The sequence below is a fragment of the Esox lucius genome, chromosome 20, assembly GCF_011004845.1.
Source record: "Esox lucius isolate fEsoLuc1 chromosome 20, fEsoLuc1.pri, whole genome shotgun sequence".
Classification (NCBI taxonomy): Eukaryota; Metazoa; Chordata; class Actinopteri; order Esociformes; family Esocidae; genus Esox; species Esox lucius.
In genome coordinates, this window is record NC_047588.1 from 4,152,219 (window position 1) to 4,165,060 (window position 12,842).

The 12,842-nt window shown below is 42.9% G+C and overlaps 1 protein-coding gene across 3 annotated transcripts in view; it reads left to right on the forward strand.

The window, feature by feature from the left end:
* ibtk (inhibitor of Bruton agammaglobulinemia tyrosine kinase) overlaps positions 1 to 12,322 on the forward strand; it is a 28,954-nt gene extending 16,632 nt beyond the window's left edge. For 2 of the 3 annotated variants that reach the window (XM_020041272.3, XM_020041271.3), the window contains 13 exons: positions 334 to 416; positions 972 to 1,009; positions 1,180 to 1,276; positions 1,395 to 1,496; positions 1,603 to 1,720; positions 1,979 to 2,039; positions 2,406 to 2,533; positions 2,958 to 3,079; positions 3,331 to 3,604; positions 3,709 to 3,969; positions 4,185 to 4,379; positions 10,270 to 10,402; positions 11,103 to 12,322. In XM_020041272.3, the coding sequence (XP_019896831.2) occupies positions 334 to 416; positions 972 to 1,009; positions 1,180 to 1,276; positions 1,395 to 1,496; positions 1,603 to 1,720; positions 1,979 to 2,039; positions 2,406 to 2,533; positions 2,958 to 3,079; positions 3,331 to 3,604; positions 3,709 to 3,969; positions 4,185 to 4,379; positions 10,270 to 10,402; positions 11,103 to 11,228 (1,738 nt within the window). In that variant the 3' untranslated portion in view covers positions 11,229 to 12,322. The remainder of the gene's footprint in view (positions 1 to 333; positions 417 to 971; positions 1,010 to 1,179; positions 1,277 to 1,394; positions 1,497 to 1,602; positions 1,721 to 1,978; positions 2,040 to 2,405; positions 2,534 to 2,957; positions 3,080 to 3,330; positions 3,605 to 3,708; positions 3,970 to 4,184; positions 4,380 to 10,269; positions 10,403 to 11,102) is intronic. The other variant, XM_010904488.5, reaches the window with a different exon arrangement.
* Positions 12,323 to 12,842: the final 520 nt, after the last annotated feature.

The following is a 12,842-nucleotide window of genomic DNA, read 5'->3' on the forward strand; positions in this document are numbered from 1 at the left end:
CCTGATCTATAGATTCCTATTCAGGCTGGTGTTTTGGATATTTAGCCCAGTTTCGCTGCTCTCCTCTCTCTGATAGGCATTGTTTTCTGGCATTGTGTAATTAGATAAGTGTTGAACACGTAGGCCAGATTAGGAATAGGCCATTTGACACCTCGCTTCGCTGCACTGCCAAGCCCTGGTCGAGGTCGGCATGCTGAAACATTGTGCAATATCACCGTTTCGGATCGGCCAGCCTTAGCGTCCATTTACAATGATGGAAAACAACTTTCAAAAAAGAGAAATGAAGGTAGGGGTTTTGTTCAGTCTAGTCTGTGTGTCTGGATCTTTCCTCAGCTCCTACCTATGTGATGTCACCCTGCGGTCCGACGACGGCAAGGAGTTCCCCTGTCACAAGTGTGTGCTGTGTGCCAGACTCGGTGAGCTGCGACGTGTCACCATATGACCGTGTTTCTTGGAGGGGCTGAGATTTCTAAGATTTCTTATCAAGCATTTATTATTAAGGCTGGTAGAACTGGTAAAATGGCAATGCAAAAAAAACATGGAGACACCACACACGCTTCCCAAGGTGGTAGGTGGATCCCATGGAAACGCCGTGCTTTTCTGGCAGTAGATGCAATATCCTCACCGTATATTAAATATACATTAAATATAGCCTACATTGAAAGTTACACACCATATTGCTTAGATCAAAATCTGCGTTATAAGGCTTGTATCAATGTCAACCTCCATTGATGCTTATTAAGCCATGTAAATACATGAATAATATGCATTATCTTCTTGAGACTGCCTATAAAAAAAGAGTGTCAACATTGACTAATGGGTGTAAATCAAATAGTTTTGGTCATAAAGCCAGTTGAATCCATAATGTAGGTTTACGAATTCACAGATGATGATGATCCAGGTCATAGCTGAGTCATGGTTGGTGTTCGATTGACCTTACAGCATGTATTTGAAACGTGTTTCTTCCATAGAGTACTTCCATAGTATGCTGGGAAACCCCTGGTTTGAGGTACGTCATGCCATGTTGAGTAAAAAAACGTCAATGGCTGTTTTAGATGCCAGCAGTTGGAGATCTCATTCTGTACCAAGCTTCTCTGTGACAATGAATTAAAGCAATGTGTGAATTAACTTCTTGTAATGGGGGTCGGTAATGTAGCAGCGTGTGTGCGCTCCCTGCAGGCCACATCCTGCAGTGCACTGGAGATGCCCACCAGCTCAGAGATACTGCAGGTCATCCTGGAATACGTCTACACAGACGAGTCCCCCACTGTCAAAGGTAGACCGGCCACGCCAGGTCACACATTCTCCTACACACCAAGAGACTGTAGGAAGACTTTAAATGTGACGTTCTATATATAGGTAGCCTAAACCTCTGTCTCTGTATCCTCTGGCAGAGTGTGTAAACGTGGAGTTTGTCTGCAATGTGTTGGTGGTGGCCGACCAGCTTCTCATCACCCGACTCAAGGAGATGTGCGAGGTGGCCCTCACTGAGAACCGTACGTTCAGTCGTTTTCCCTCTTTTACCGCATAGGGCGGCTTCGTTGTGCCCTTGAGTCCCTCTGGTGACAGTCCTGCCTTGTTTCTACTCTTCTATCGATTCAGTGACTCTAAAAAATGCAGCTGAGCTGCTGGAGTTTGCTGCCATGTACAACGCTGAGCAACTCAAAGTGTCCTGCTTGCAGTTCATCGTGCTCAACATGGCTGCACTGCTCGAGTCCAAGTGGGTGTCTGTGTTTGTCCTGCACTGTTCCGTTTGGATATGTGGGTCAATTTGCTGCATAAACATGCTTAGGGAAGGTGCCTGTTTGTTAAATTGCCTAGGAGTCAAACTCATTCCTGCCTCTTTGTCCCCACCCCTGTCCCGCTCGTCCCCCACCCCTGTCCCGCTCGTCCCCCACCCCTGTCCCGCTCGTCCCCCACCCCTGTCCCGCTCGTCCCCCACCCCTGTCCTGCTCATCCCCCACCCTGCTTTTTTTAGAGCTCTGGAAATCCTGAGGGATGACGTTCTGATGGAGCTCTCTACAGCTTACAGGAGGATGGTGAGTCATCAAATAAAATATTTCCAACAGGGGTCGACTGGCCAAATAGTCCCTTTTTCCAAAAGTGCCATATGAAAGTTGAGTAATTTCTGTTTAGTGGCATAAATATACTCGTTTCAGCTGTAGGGTGGATCACTGGGCCAAGTCGATTAAAACTGTACTTCTGAAAGGTATCCATGGAGACCCCCTTCCCTTCAATGCATTTGAGTTATAGCTCTAACTAAAATGTGATGTGTGGGTTAACCCCTTTTGAGTATCCAACAAAGAAACGTTTGAAAACATCCCACTCCCTTTGTCTTGTGTTAACTTTAATTCCGTGCCTAATGAACTCTGCTGCGGGTTGTGATTTTTACGGACTCCTTTCAGGTGCCGGCCATGCAAAGGCGGCTGATCACGCCTTACCCAGACGCACCGGACCTCAGCGGATATGAAGATGAGGACTGGGACCTTTCCATCAGCTCTAAAGTTGACACAGAACTGGAACCCTCATGCAGGTACCATACAAGAGATGAGCAGAGATATCGACTAAGTTTTTTTAAATGTATTAAATTTTTTTGCTTTTAAAATACTTTTTGTGTTGGGAAAGGCGAGTAAGTTTTTGGTTATGCGCAATTCACAAACTTTCACTCAGCCCACAACCTTTAAGTTTGTCAGCTCTCATTAACCTTCCTTTTGAAACAACAGTGTTATATCTTGGGTTAATTATTAGTCTTTCAGTTCACAACTGTATAGAAAATGATTGACAGTCGTGACTGCTTTACAAACAGATGGTCCCGGGAATTAAATCCTCTCTGCTGGCATAGCAAGTGCCAATCTGTCTGCAGTGCTAATCTAAAAGAATATGCTAATTTTGAACATTACTTTTTTTTTTCTTCCTCTTTCTTTCCTCAACTGCATGTTCTTCTTGTCTCCTATCAGGGAGACTCTTTTGAAGAAGGCGAAGTTGAAAGCCAAGAAGAAGCCCAGACGACGCTCTGACAGCTCTGGCGGTTACACCCTGTCTGATATCATCCAGAGCCCACCCGCTTCAGGTAGAACGAGTATGCACTGACACAATTCTTTCTTTCACTGCATAAGGCTATTGTTTGCTTTAATTCAGGTGTGCCTTATTATATGCCCATTTAAAATGTCTTCAGTTACTTTTGTAAGTTTCCAGTCAGAAGTTCTTTTATGCACCCAAAACAAAGGTTTGTATTATTTCTCACTCAAAACCCCCATTGGGCCGGATCGTACCGTCTACTTGTCACTCTGTTGTATTATGATTGGTGCTGTGCCCCGGTCCTGTACCCAGCCTTGGTCCTGTGCACCGGTCTGGAGAAGTGGGGGAAAAGTACCTCCATGGAGTCTCTGCAGGAGCTTCTGACCTCTGACTCGGAGGGTAGCTACATGGGGGCGGGCAGCCCCCGGGACCTCCCTTCCCCCATTTTTCCAGACCGGCCGGAGGACGAGAGGGCCGGAGGAGGTGCCAAGACCAAGACACCCCCCGGCACACCCACCACTGCGAGGAATGGGCTCTGCGCCGTCTCTCTGAAAGGCTCTGCTCCAGAGCCCACCCCGACAACCAGGTGAGTCAGGAGGGGGCGCAGTGTTGCTGGATGACCAGGTCAAAGGTCTGCTTTCCTACGTTTAACTGCACGTGACCTTGTTAAACGTTCTCTCCCCTTTTCAGTCCTGCTCGGCCACTTCCTGTCATGGACCTCCGGGCGATCATGGACATGGAAGCCAGCTCAAAGACACAAAGTCTTGGCGCCACTCCCAAAAGTCCTGGCGTTGCTGTGGGTGGCAGCGGCGGCAAGCAGTCTCCTCTCCCAGCCAAGCTTTCCCAGAAGCAGAGGAAGATGATCGCCATGGCGAGTAAGGAGGGCAGTGGCGAGGGTGCCTGCTTGAAATCACACCCATCTATTACACCATCAAAGAGCGCAAAAGCATGGTAAGCCCCTCGTTTGTAAGGTACGCTCTGGATATCCTGGCCAGCACTGTTAGGGGCGTATCTACTTGGCAGCACTCCCAGCCAAGTAGATACGCCCCTATCCTTCAACAGCAGTGAAGACGTCCTGTTGCGTTCGACATACCAAATCTGCGCCTTACCTGGTAGTGTACAGATGAAGTGTCTTGAACTTGGTTTCTCACCCTCCCCTTTGTCAGGGCCACTCCGGTCCAGACCCCACTCTCGTTTCGGTCCTTCCGTGACCTCCTGGTGGAGGAGGAGACCAGGGTCAGGAGTGGAGGACCAGGGTCTTCAGGAGGACAAGGAACCCTGGTGCCAAATGTGTCTGCCGCCAGGAGAGTCACCTTCAAAAGCCCAGCTGAGCCCCCCAGTGAGCCAGAGAGATCGGCCGGGTAAATTTTCCCTCACACATCCTGTATTCTTCAATATGAATACACACCTACCATTCGTTATATAAACACCCACTAGAGGTGTATATTTGTGTATAGCCACCGGATAAATCCCTTAAGGCCGACTACACAATGACTGAATTCATACATTTATATTCCAGCTGAGGTACTCCAAGAGCTTTAAATAGTTACTGGGGAAACCCACCTCTCCACTTAAGTACCAGTGTTGCCCACTAGAGGTCTTAAGAGTGTTTCCATGTTCCCAAATTCTCCTATTCCTGTCAGAGAGAGGAGTCTGAGGAGAAATGGCGCTATTGGTGTCTGTGTTGCTCGGTTCTCTCAAGAATCTTGTGTCTATGGGGGTTGTGCCAGAAGTAGGCCAACATTATTGCCGATGATTACCACAAAGGAATTCTACTGAGCCTGTGTGTTTCCAGAATCTATTATTAAGAAATCTGAATAAACTATGATAGAATCCAGAGGTCATCAATTCTCAGTTATTTCAAAGGGAAGCAGACAATGGGTGGGTCGATTAATTTTAGAGACCCGTCCAGTGTTAATTAGCCTTATTGTGTAATAAACGTTTTATTTAGTTTGCAAAGTCCTACGCTCATACATACCACCCACTTCTATACAGTTATATAAAACATTTACCAGATATCGTTTACTCAATGAACAACGTTCTAAAATGCCCAGTTCATTCTGAATTTTGTCTTCCATACAGAATTCTTTTGACTCAACGATGTGTGGGTTTTGAAAATTTCTAAGGTCCTGCTACAACATATCAATTGGGTTTACTATAGAAAGTGTTTGATTCTTGTCATTCTAGCTGAAGATGGCACAAGTTCAAACATTTTATTTAGAATCAGAACAAGTTGGTAGACGGAATTCTATTAGGTCCTGAACCATGGTATATATAACGAAAAAGACACTAATGCAAATTCTCACACAAGCAGGTGTTAGTTAAATCGACAGGATGGCAGTCATTTTTTATTTTTTTTAAGTAGAGTTCCTTGCTGCGTGGAACAGGTGCACCCAAGCCTTGAATGGAGACACAGCAATCAGGGAATCCAGCTGTGATCAATTAAGACTAGACTGATCGCTAACTCCCTGGTGAGGTCACTATCTGACTGTTTTAATTGTGCTGCTTGTGGTAGACAGCCAAGGACAGGTTACACTACATCTATGCCGAGTGGACACAAATTGATAGTCAGTATAGGAGATGATGGTGAGCATATAATGAACATGTGCATCAATTTAGATGCAGAGATGGTAGCCGTTTTGTGTTCAACTGTTTGCTTAGATTGGAAGTGAGTTGATGTGGTCGGCATAGTGTATAGTCTCTGTGGGACCGATTTCTTGGTTATAGCACAGGTTAAAGAAATTGTTTATATGGCAGAAATTTGTTCATGTTTGAGTATCTTTTTAGACGGGAATCAGAATGCTGGTGGGGGCTGGTGCACTCTTAAGACCTATTCCGATGCACAAACAACCAAAATAAAATGGCAAACTTTATTGCCCTCAGCATGTTGCACATGTTTCAGGGAGTCCGCTTAACTGAAGTGGAAGCCCAGTTAGAGGCTGGTTGAACCTGTCATGGGTTTTAGTGACCCACAGCTGGGCCTCTGGTGCAACCAGCCTGACAGTCACTGAACTTTTCACCTCCCATTCGACAAGACCTTGTATGTCTTGATTGCCTAATGGTACGGTAGTGGCTAGTATTCCTCCCTCAACCAATAAAGAAAAAGACATTACAGTAAAATAGAGCTTCAGAATTTAGAAATATAGTACAAGAATGACTAAGCAACAACTACAGACACCAATAAATTAAAGAAAAGGTTGTATGCATGTGCGAGAGTTTGTCTGCATGAGCGTGTGAAGGTGTATTACTGCCACGTCAGTTAAATTTTTCCAGTGGTGTTGTCTAGTTTCTCCATAGAAGATGGAGGATTTGATCTACTTTCCCAAATGTATACATATTATTGGAGAAAATGGGAAACTGACCCCCGAGACCAGCGCTTAGTCACGTGTCAATTACACCATCTGTCAGACAGCAGAGGGATTGGTAGGGCTTTAAAATAGGGATTGGTAGGGCTTTAAAATAGGGATTGGTAGGGCTTTAAAATAGGGATTGGTAGGGCTTTAAAATAGGGATTGGTAGGGCTTTAAAATAGGGATTGGTAGGGCTTTAAAAGATGGACTGGTAGGGCTTTAAAAGATGGTGCCTAAAAGGTGGAATGCCTCATTTTTTCATGTTGCCTTTTTTCATTCTCTTGACTCAGTTCGTGGTGGATACCCATTCAAACCGTTTTGTTTTTCTCACTCGCACTCAATTTTCATTTCACTAAACTTATTTTTGCTCTCATTACATACTGCTCTCTGTCAGTCCATATTTGGTAGATTTGCATATTTTTGTTGTTGTAAACAGCTTCATTAAAACAATGATTGATGGCACAGTGGGGCCAAAATTAAAACCGGTTGGCTAGAAACATATCTACAATCAGTTTTAGGATGAATGCATGACCATACATCTATAAACACAACACTCTGCTCATGTCGTTCCAATTAGAAGTTGGTGTGCCAGTTAAATTTTTGTCTCCACACAGTTTTTTGTTGTTGTTTTTCTTCATTATGGTAAGCATTCTTAGTTAACCCACTGCAGAGAGATTTGGTCTAGGTCATTTACTATTACTGAGGTAACCAGTAATTTCTTCTTAATGTACATTCATTTTGGCAGTTATTATGTTTAGGATTTATGATTTGTTCTGAGCTGTCATGATGGCCAGCACAACTTGCATTGACTCTTCATTGGTTCTCATAGTCAGACGCCAGCAACTGACTCCCAAACTGACTCTGGTTGGACATTTGAAAAGCTGTCAGAAGACAAAAGTTCAGTAGGGGTATTTTAATATTAAAGAGAGGTTTGTCTGTAGCTTCAGTGACAGGGCTGGTGTTGCTTTAAGTATTTAGATAATATTATTCTATCATCCATTTTCTAAATTTAAACCACTTCCTCAGTCTGTTTACTGATGAATACAAGGAAGGACTCTTTCTGTTTTGTGTCACTCTGTGACCCGCACTGACCTTGGAGAAAAATTAGAGAATTGTCTAAAGTCAGACACAAGATTATAGCCAAGCATAGAAAAACCCAAGGCTGCAAGTATGTAAGTTGTTCAGTCTTTCTATGTATTGTCTACCACTTGCTGCATAATTTCACCAAACACAATTCTGAGCAAGTGTAAACCTACAGTGCCATTTGGCCTTTACAGTGTGTTCATCGCAGGAAACAACTTCACAGACAAGAAACGGAAAGCCCACTGTATCAAACTAAACTGAGGAGACCCTGAATGACCTTGATAGAAGAGGAAGTAAGCTCAAGTCAAGAGCTTCTGCAAAAACACATATCAACATCATCGGATCTCACACACACACAACACACCATACAATATGCCACACATGCAAAGAACGTGCAGAACGAATCACACAATGAACACAACACACGTTTGCTCCGATATGATCTGAGAGATATCACCCCAATTCAAAACGCTGCTAGCCAGGAAGTCATTCACACATCAGTTACACAACCATTTAACCAACCATTCCGCCCATACTGTATGCTAATGGTCTAGGATGCAGAAATGCCTGAAAAATATTCATCAGGCTTGGTTAACCATAATTGAGGTGCTTCTACAAAGTATTGAATAATGTGTCTGAATTCTTGTGACTGAGACTTAAATATTCAATAAATTGGGAGCAAATTTCGCCAACCGTCTTTTTGCTTTGACCGAGACCTGGCTTTCTGACACTGACATGTATGCTCCTTTTTATTATTATCGATTTAATAAAGCAGCCTTTTTAGTTTTGTTTATGAGAGGAATCTGATAATCAGCAACTCCATACGGTATGGTGACAATGATCAGCAACTCCATACGGTATGGTGACAATGATCAGCAACACCATACGGTATGTTTGTCTATATTGGCGGTCTATACCTGGATTACAGTGGATGTTCATCAGTGGCTGTGTAGCTGGTTGTAAGTCTCTGCCAAGACTCTCAAATATGTCAGCTGAATGATTAATGTAATGTAAAAAGGCTGTCACAACACATCAACAGAGCCTGAAAATGACCAGCTAAACATACTGGTGAATGGTGAACAATCCAGGTGTTTTAGAGACATAAGTGTGCACTCACTACTGTAAGTCACTCTGGACAAAAATGTCTGCTAAATTACTTCCATGTAAGTACCCAAACACTCAAAGAATGCAATCACCACCAAAACGTGTTTCTAACGTCTATTACCTTAAGGGGGTGAATACTTACCTAATCATGATGTATTAGTGTTTTATTTGAAATACAAACCCGATTACAAAAGCGTTGGGACACTGTAAAAATTGTGAGTAAAAAAGGAATGGAATTATTTACAAATCTCTAACTTATATTTAATTCACAATAGAATATAGATAGCATATCGAATGTTGATAGTGAGACATTTTGTAATGTCATGCCAAATATTGGCTCATTTTGGATTTCATGAGAGCTACACATTCCAAATATGTTGGGACAGGTAGCAATAAGAGGCCGGAAATGTTAAATGTACAGATAAGGAACAGCTGGAGGACCAATTTGCAACTTATTATGTCAATTGGCAACATGATTGGGTATAAAAAGAGCCTCTGAGTGGCAGTGTCTCTCAGAAGTCAAGATGGGCAGAGGATCACCAATTCCCCCAATGCTGCGGCGAAAAATAGTGGAGCAATATCAGAAAGGAGTTTGAAGTTATCATCATCTACAGTGCATAATATCATCCAAATATTCAGAGAATCTGGAACAATCTCTGTGCGTAAGGGTCAAGGCCGGAAAACCATACTGGATGCCCGTGATCTTCGGGCCCTCAGACGGCACTGCATCACATACAGGAATGATACTGTAATGAAAATCACAACATGGGCTCAGGAATATTTCCAGAAAACATTGTCGGTGAACACAATCCACCTTGCCATTCGCCTTTGCCGGCTAAAACTCTATAGGTCAAAAAAGAAGCCGTATCTAAACAGGATCCAGAAGCGCAGGCGTTTTCTCTGGGCCAAGGATCATTTCAAATGGACTGTGGCAAAGTGGAAAAGTGTTCTGTGGTCAGACTAATCAAAATTTGAAGTTCATTTTGGAAAACTGGGACGCCATGTCATCCGGACTAAAGAGGACAAGGACAACCCAAGTTGTTATCAGTGCTCAGTTCAGAAGCATACATCTCTGATGGTATAGGGTTGTTCTAGAACAACATATGCTCCCAACCAGAAGTCATCTCTTTTTCAGGGAAGACCTTGCATTTTCCAACATGACAATGCCAGACCACATACTGCATCAATTACAATGTCATGGCTGCATAGAAGAAGGATCCGGGTACTGAAATGGCCAGCCTGCAGTCCAGATCTTTCACCCATAGAAAACATTTGGCGCATCATAAAGAGGAAGGTGCGACAAAGAAGACCTAAGTCAGTTGAGCAACTAGAAGCCTGTATTGGACAAGAATAGGACAACATTCATAAACTTGTCTCCTCAGTCCCCAGACGTTTGCAGTCTGTTATAAAAAGAAGAGGGGATGCCACACAGTGGTAAACATGGCCTTGTCCCAACTTTTTTGAGATGTGTTGATGCCATGAAATTTAAAATCAACTTATTTTTCCCTTAAAGTGATACATTTCCTCAGTTTAAACATTTGATATGTCATCTATGTTGTATTCTGAATAAAATATTGAAATTTGAAACTTCCACATCATTGCATTCTGTTTTTATTCACAATTGTACAGTGTCCCAACTTTTTTGGAATCGGGTTTGTACATTGAGTCTTTAAACAGTGTTTAAACAGAAAATGTACACACATTTTCCCATCAGCCCGTGGGTGCTCGGAGCAGTGGGCAGCCCCCCTATGGCCTCCATGGTAACCTTTGCTTCCATTGTGGAGGAAGCCAAACAGCAGGAGGCTGCACTAATCCGCAGCCGGGAGAAACCTCTGGCGCTCATTCAGGTAACACTGTTTCAGATGGTATGCAGGTCTTAGTGTTTCACTTGAACCATTAGAAATGTTGTGTTCAGTCACCATGAATTTACTGACATGTTCCTTTTCACTCTGAACACCTCTTACTCTAATGCTTAGCCAAATGACTCTGTAGTTTGGTAAATGTCTGTACTCAGGAAATGTAATGGACTTGGTAGAGATCAGTTGTTGATAACTGATCTCTACCCCCCCCCCCCCCCCCCCCCCACTCTCAAAGTAAGGTCAGTAGTATGAACCAGAGCTAGGAATGTGTTGTCGCCACCTGTGCATTTTCAAAGTTTTCTTTGTGACTTTAAAGGGAAGCGTCACCAGTTTATAAGTTATCTTATTATCAATTGGTAGTTTCTCCCCCAAGCAGTTTTGTGTTTGTAAAATGTGTAACATTTTACAAAACATAATTTATTTTTATTTTTTTACCACAAAACATTATGAACAGCTGTCTTGAACATGTTTGACAGTGCTCCAAAACACAAATGTGGCAACCTGGGTGGGATTTTTTATCCATCCTAAATCAATTTTCTTTTTGGAAAAACTGAGAAAAAGGTTTACTGGTGTATCAACCAAAACATGGAAAGAGTGTGGGGGGAAAAGACCAGATGTCAAACCAGGGGCACTTCCCTATTAAAATGAACTCCAACTCATTGCACGTTTCTATGTTTTCACATGGCAGATTGAGGAAGCAGCAATCCAAGAGCTGTTGCTTCACTATGGTGCTCGCAGCAACCCTGACGAGCTGATCGTGGTGGAGAGGTCTGCCCTGGGTCCCATTGCCACCCCATTTTGGAACAAACACTGAGACCACTATCAGATCACATACCCACAACGTTATCAGACCAGACACTAACAAACATTGAGACAAGTTAATTGCCCAGCATTGTGAGATAACATGCAGCGTTCTGGGGACATAGCCACAACTTTATCAGACAACATAATCTGTCAACATGCCGGCAACATTCAGTTCACATTGCCACACTGTTAGACAACATACCCACAACAATGTAAACTGACATCCACTTTCAGTATGGGCTTGGTTCTATACTTAACCTAGGTTCTTCCACATTTTTTGTTGCAATCCAAAACTTTCTTGTCAACCATTTAAATGTGTTTTTAGAGAAATTGAAAGTTTGTGAGGGGAGAAAAAAGAGAGCTGTGACTCACATGTCAACGGTGTCCATAGTGTTCTAAAATTTCAGCTGTTATGACACGTGTTCGCAGTTAATTAGATGCCAAAGGAGTATATGGAGTAATGGGGGTGTAAACATTTGAGCTGCATAAGTTTAGTGCCAATTAGAGAAAGTGGCATCACAAGAGTTTCTATGTTGGGAAAACTATGCCGAAAAAAGCTGGACTAGCCAGATCTGGGTTCTCTTTGGCTTTACTTGTGAATTTGTGAATTGAATTATGTATGCATTGTATTATGTAGGGTAATATAATCACAAAATGCTTTGGTTTTTGACCCAAATATTAAAAAGTTAGTTTTTCTCCCTTTATGAAACAATCGTGTGCAGATGGCAGCGGTTGATGTTTGTTTATTTTTCAGCACTTAGCTCTGGTATATTGGCCATATACCACAAACCCCCAAGGTGCCTTATGCCTGTTACAAACTGGTTACCAGTGCTAATTAAAATAGGTAATGTACCTTTTAGATATACCTTTCCTATAATGTCTCCTACAACAGCTTTCAGCAAGCAGCATTCAGGGTTCAAACTACCAGATCCTTGAAAAAAATTAAAAATAAAATATATGTGTTTATGAACATTCATGTCTCTACCTTCTGGCTGATTCTAATAGTACATTGATTTCATTTTGTGTTCTGGATCCTACGTGTTCACTTGGTGTAACTCAAGACTGAGGATGAAAAATGGCATGCAATAAAGAACTGTCAGTGATGTTGCCTGGTTCTATTACTATTGTAGATCTGGATTTGTAGTTATGTTACATAGTCTTAAGCTGCCCATGCACGTTTCTGTGTAATGCTGTAGTGCTGCCCAAAGAATCTAGGTATTCCACCTGACAGTGACAAATCAGGTTCTCACCGAATATCTAAATGGAAGCTTGACAACAAGATGACAGTTATTCCCCACTCCAACACATTGTATCTGCTCTGCATAAGTAAATGACCACTAAGCGCACACCACCCACGGCTACCAGGGATGACCCTGCCTTGAAGAGAGTGTGATGATTAAGTGGTCATATTAGGGGTAATTGGATATAATAGTGCATCGGTAGTCTGTCAGACGCTAACGCCTTAGTTTCTAGTGATTACTCCATTAAGCTCAATTACTCAGGATGTTGACGAATCATCAGAGAGGAAGGTACTGAAAGACTCCTTCATATAGGGTCAGAATGACCCAGCTTGGTGATTGACCGGCACGCAACGTGCTTCCTAATATGGCGTTTACATCATTAG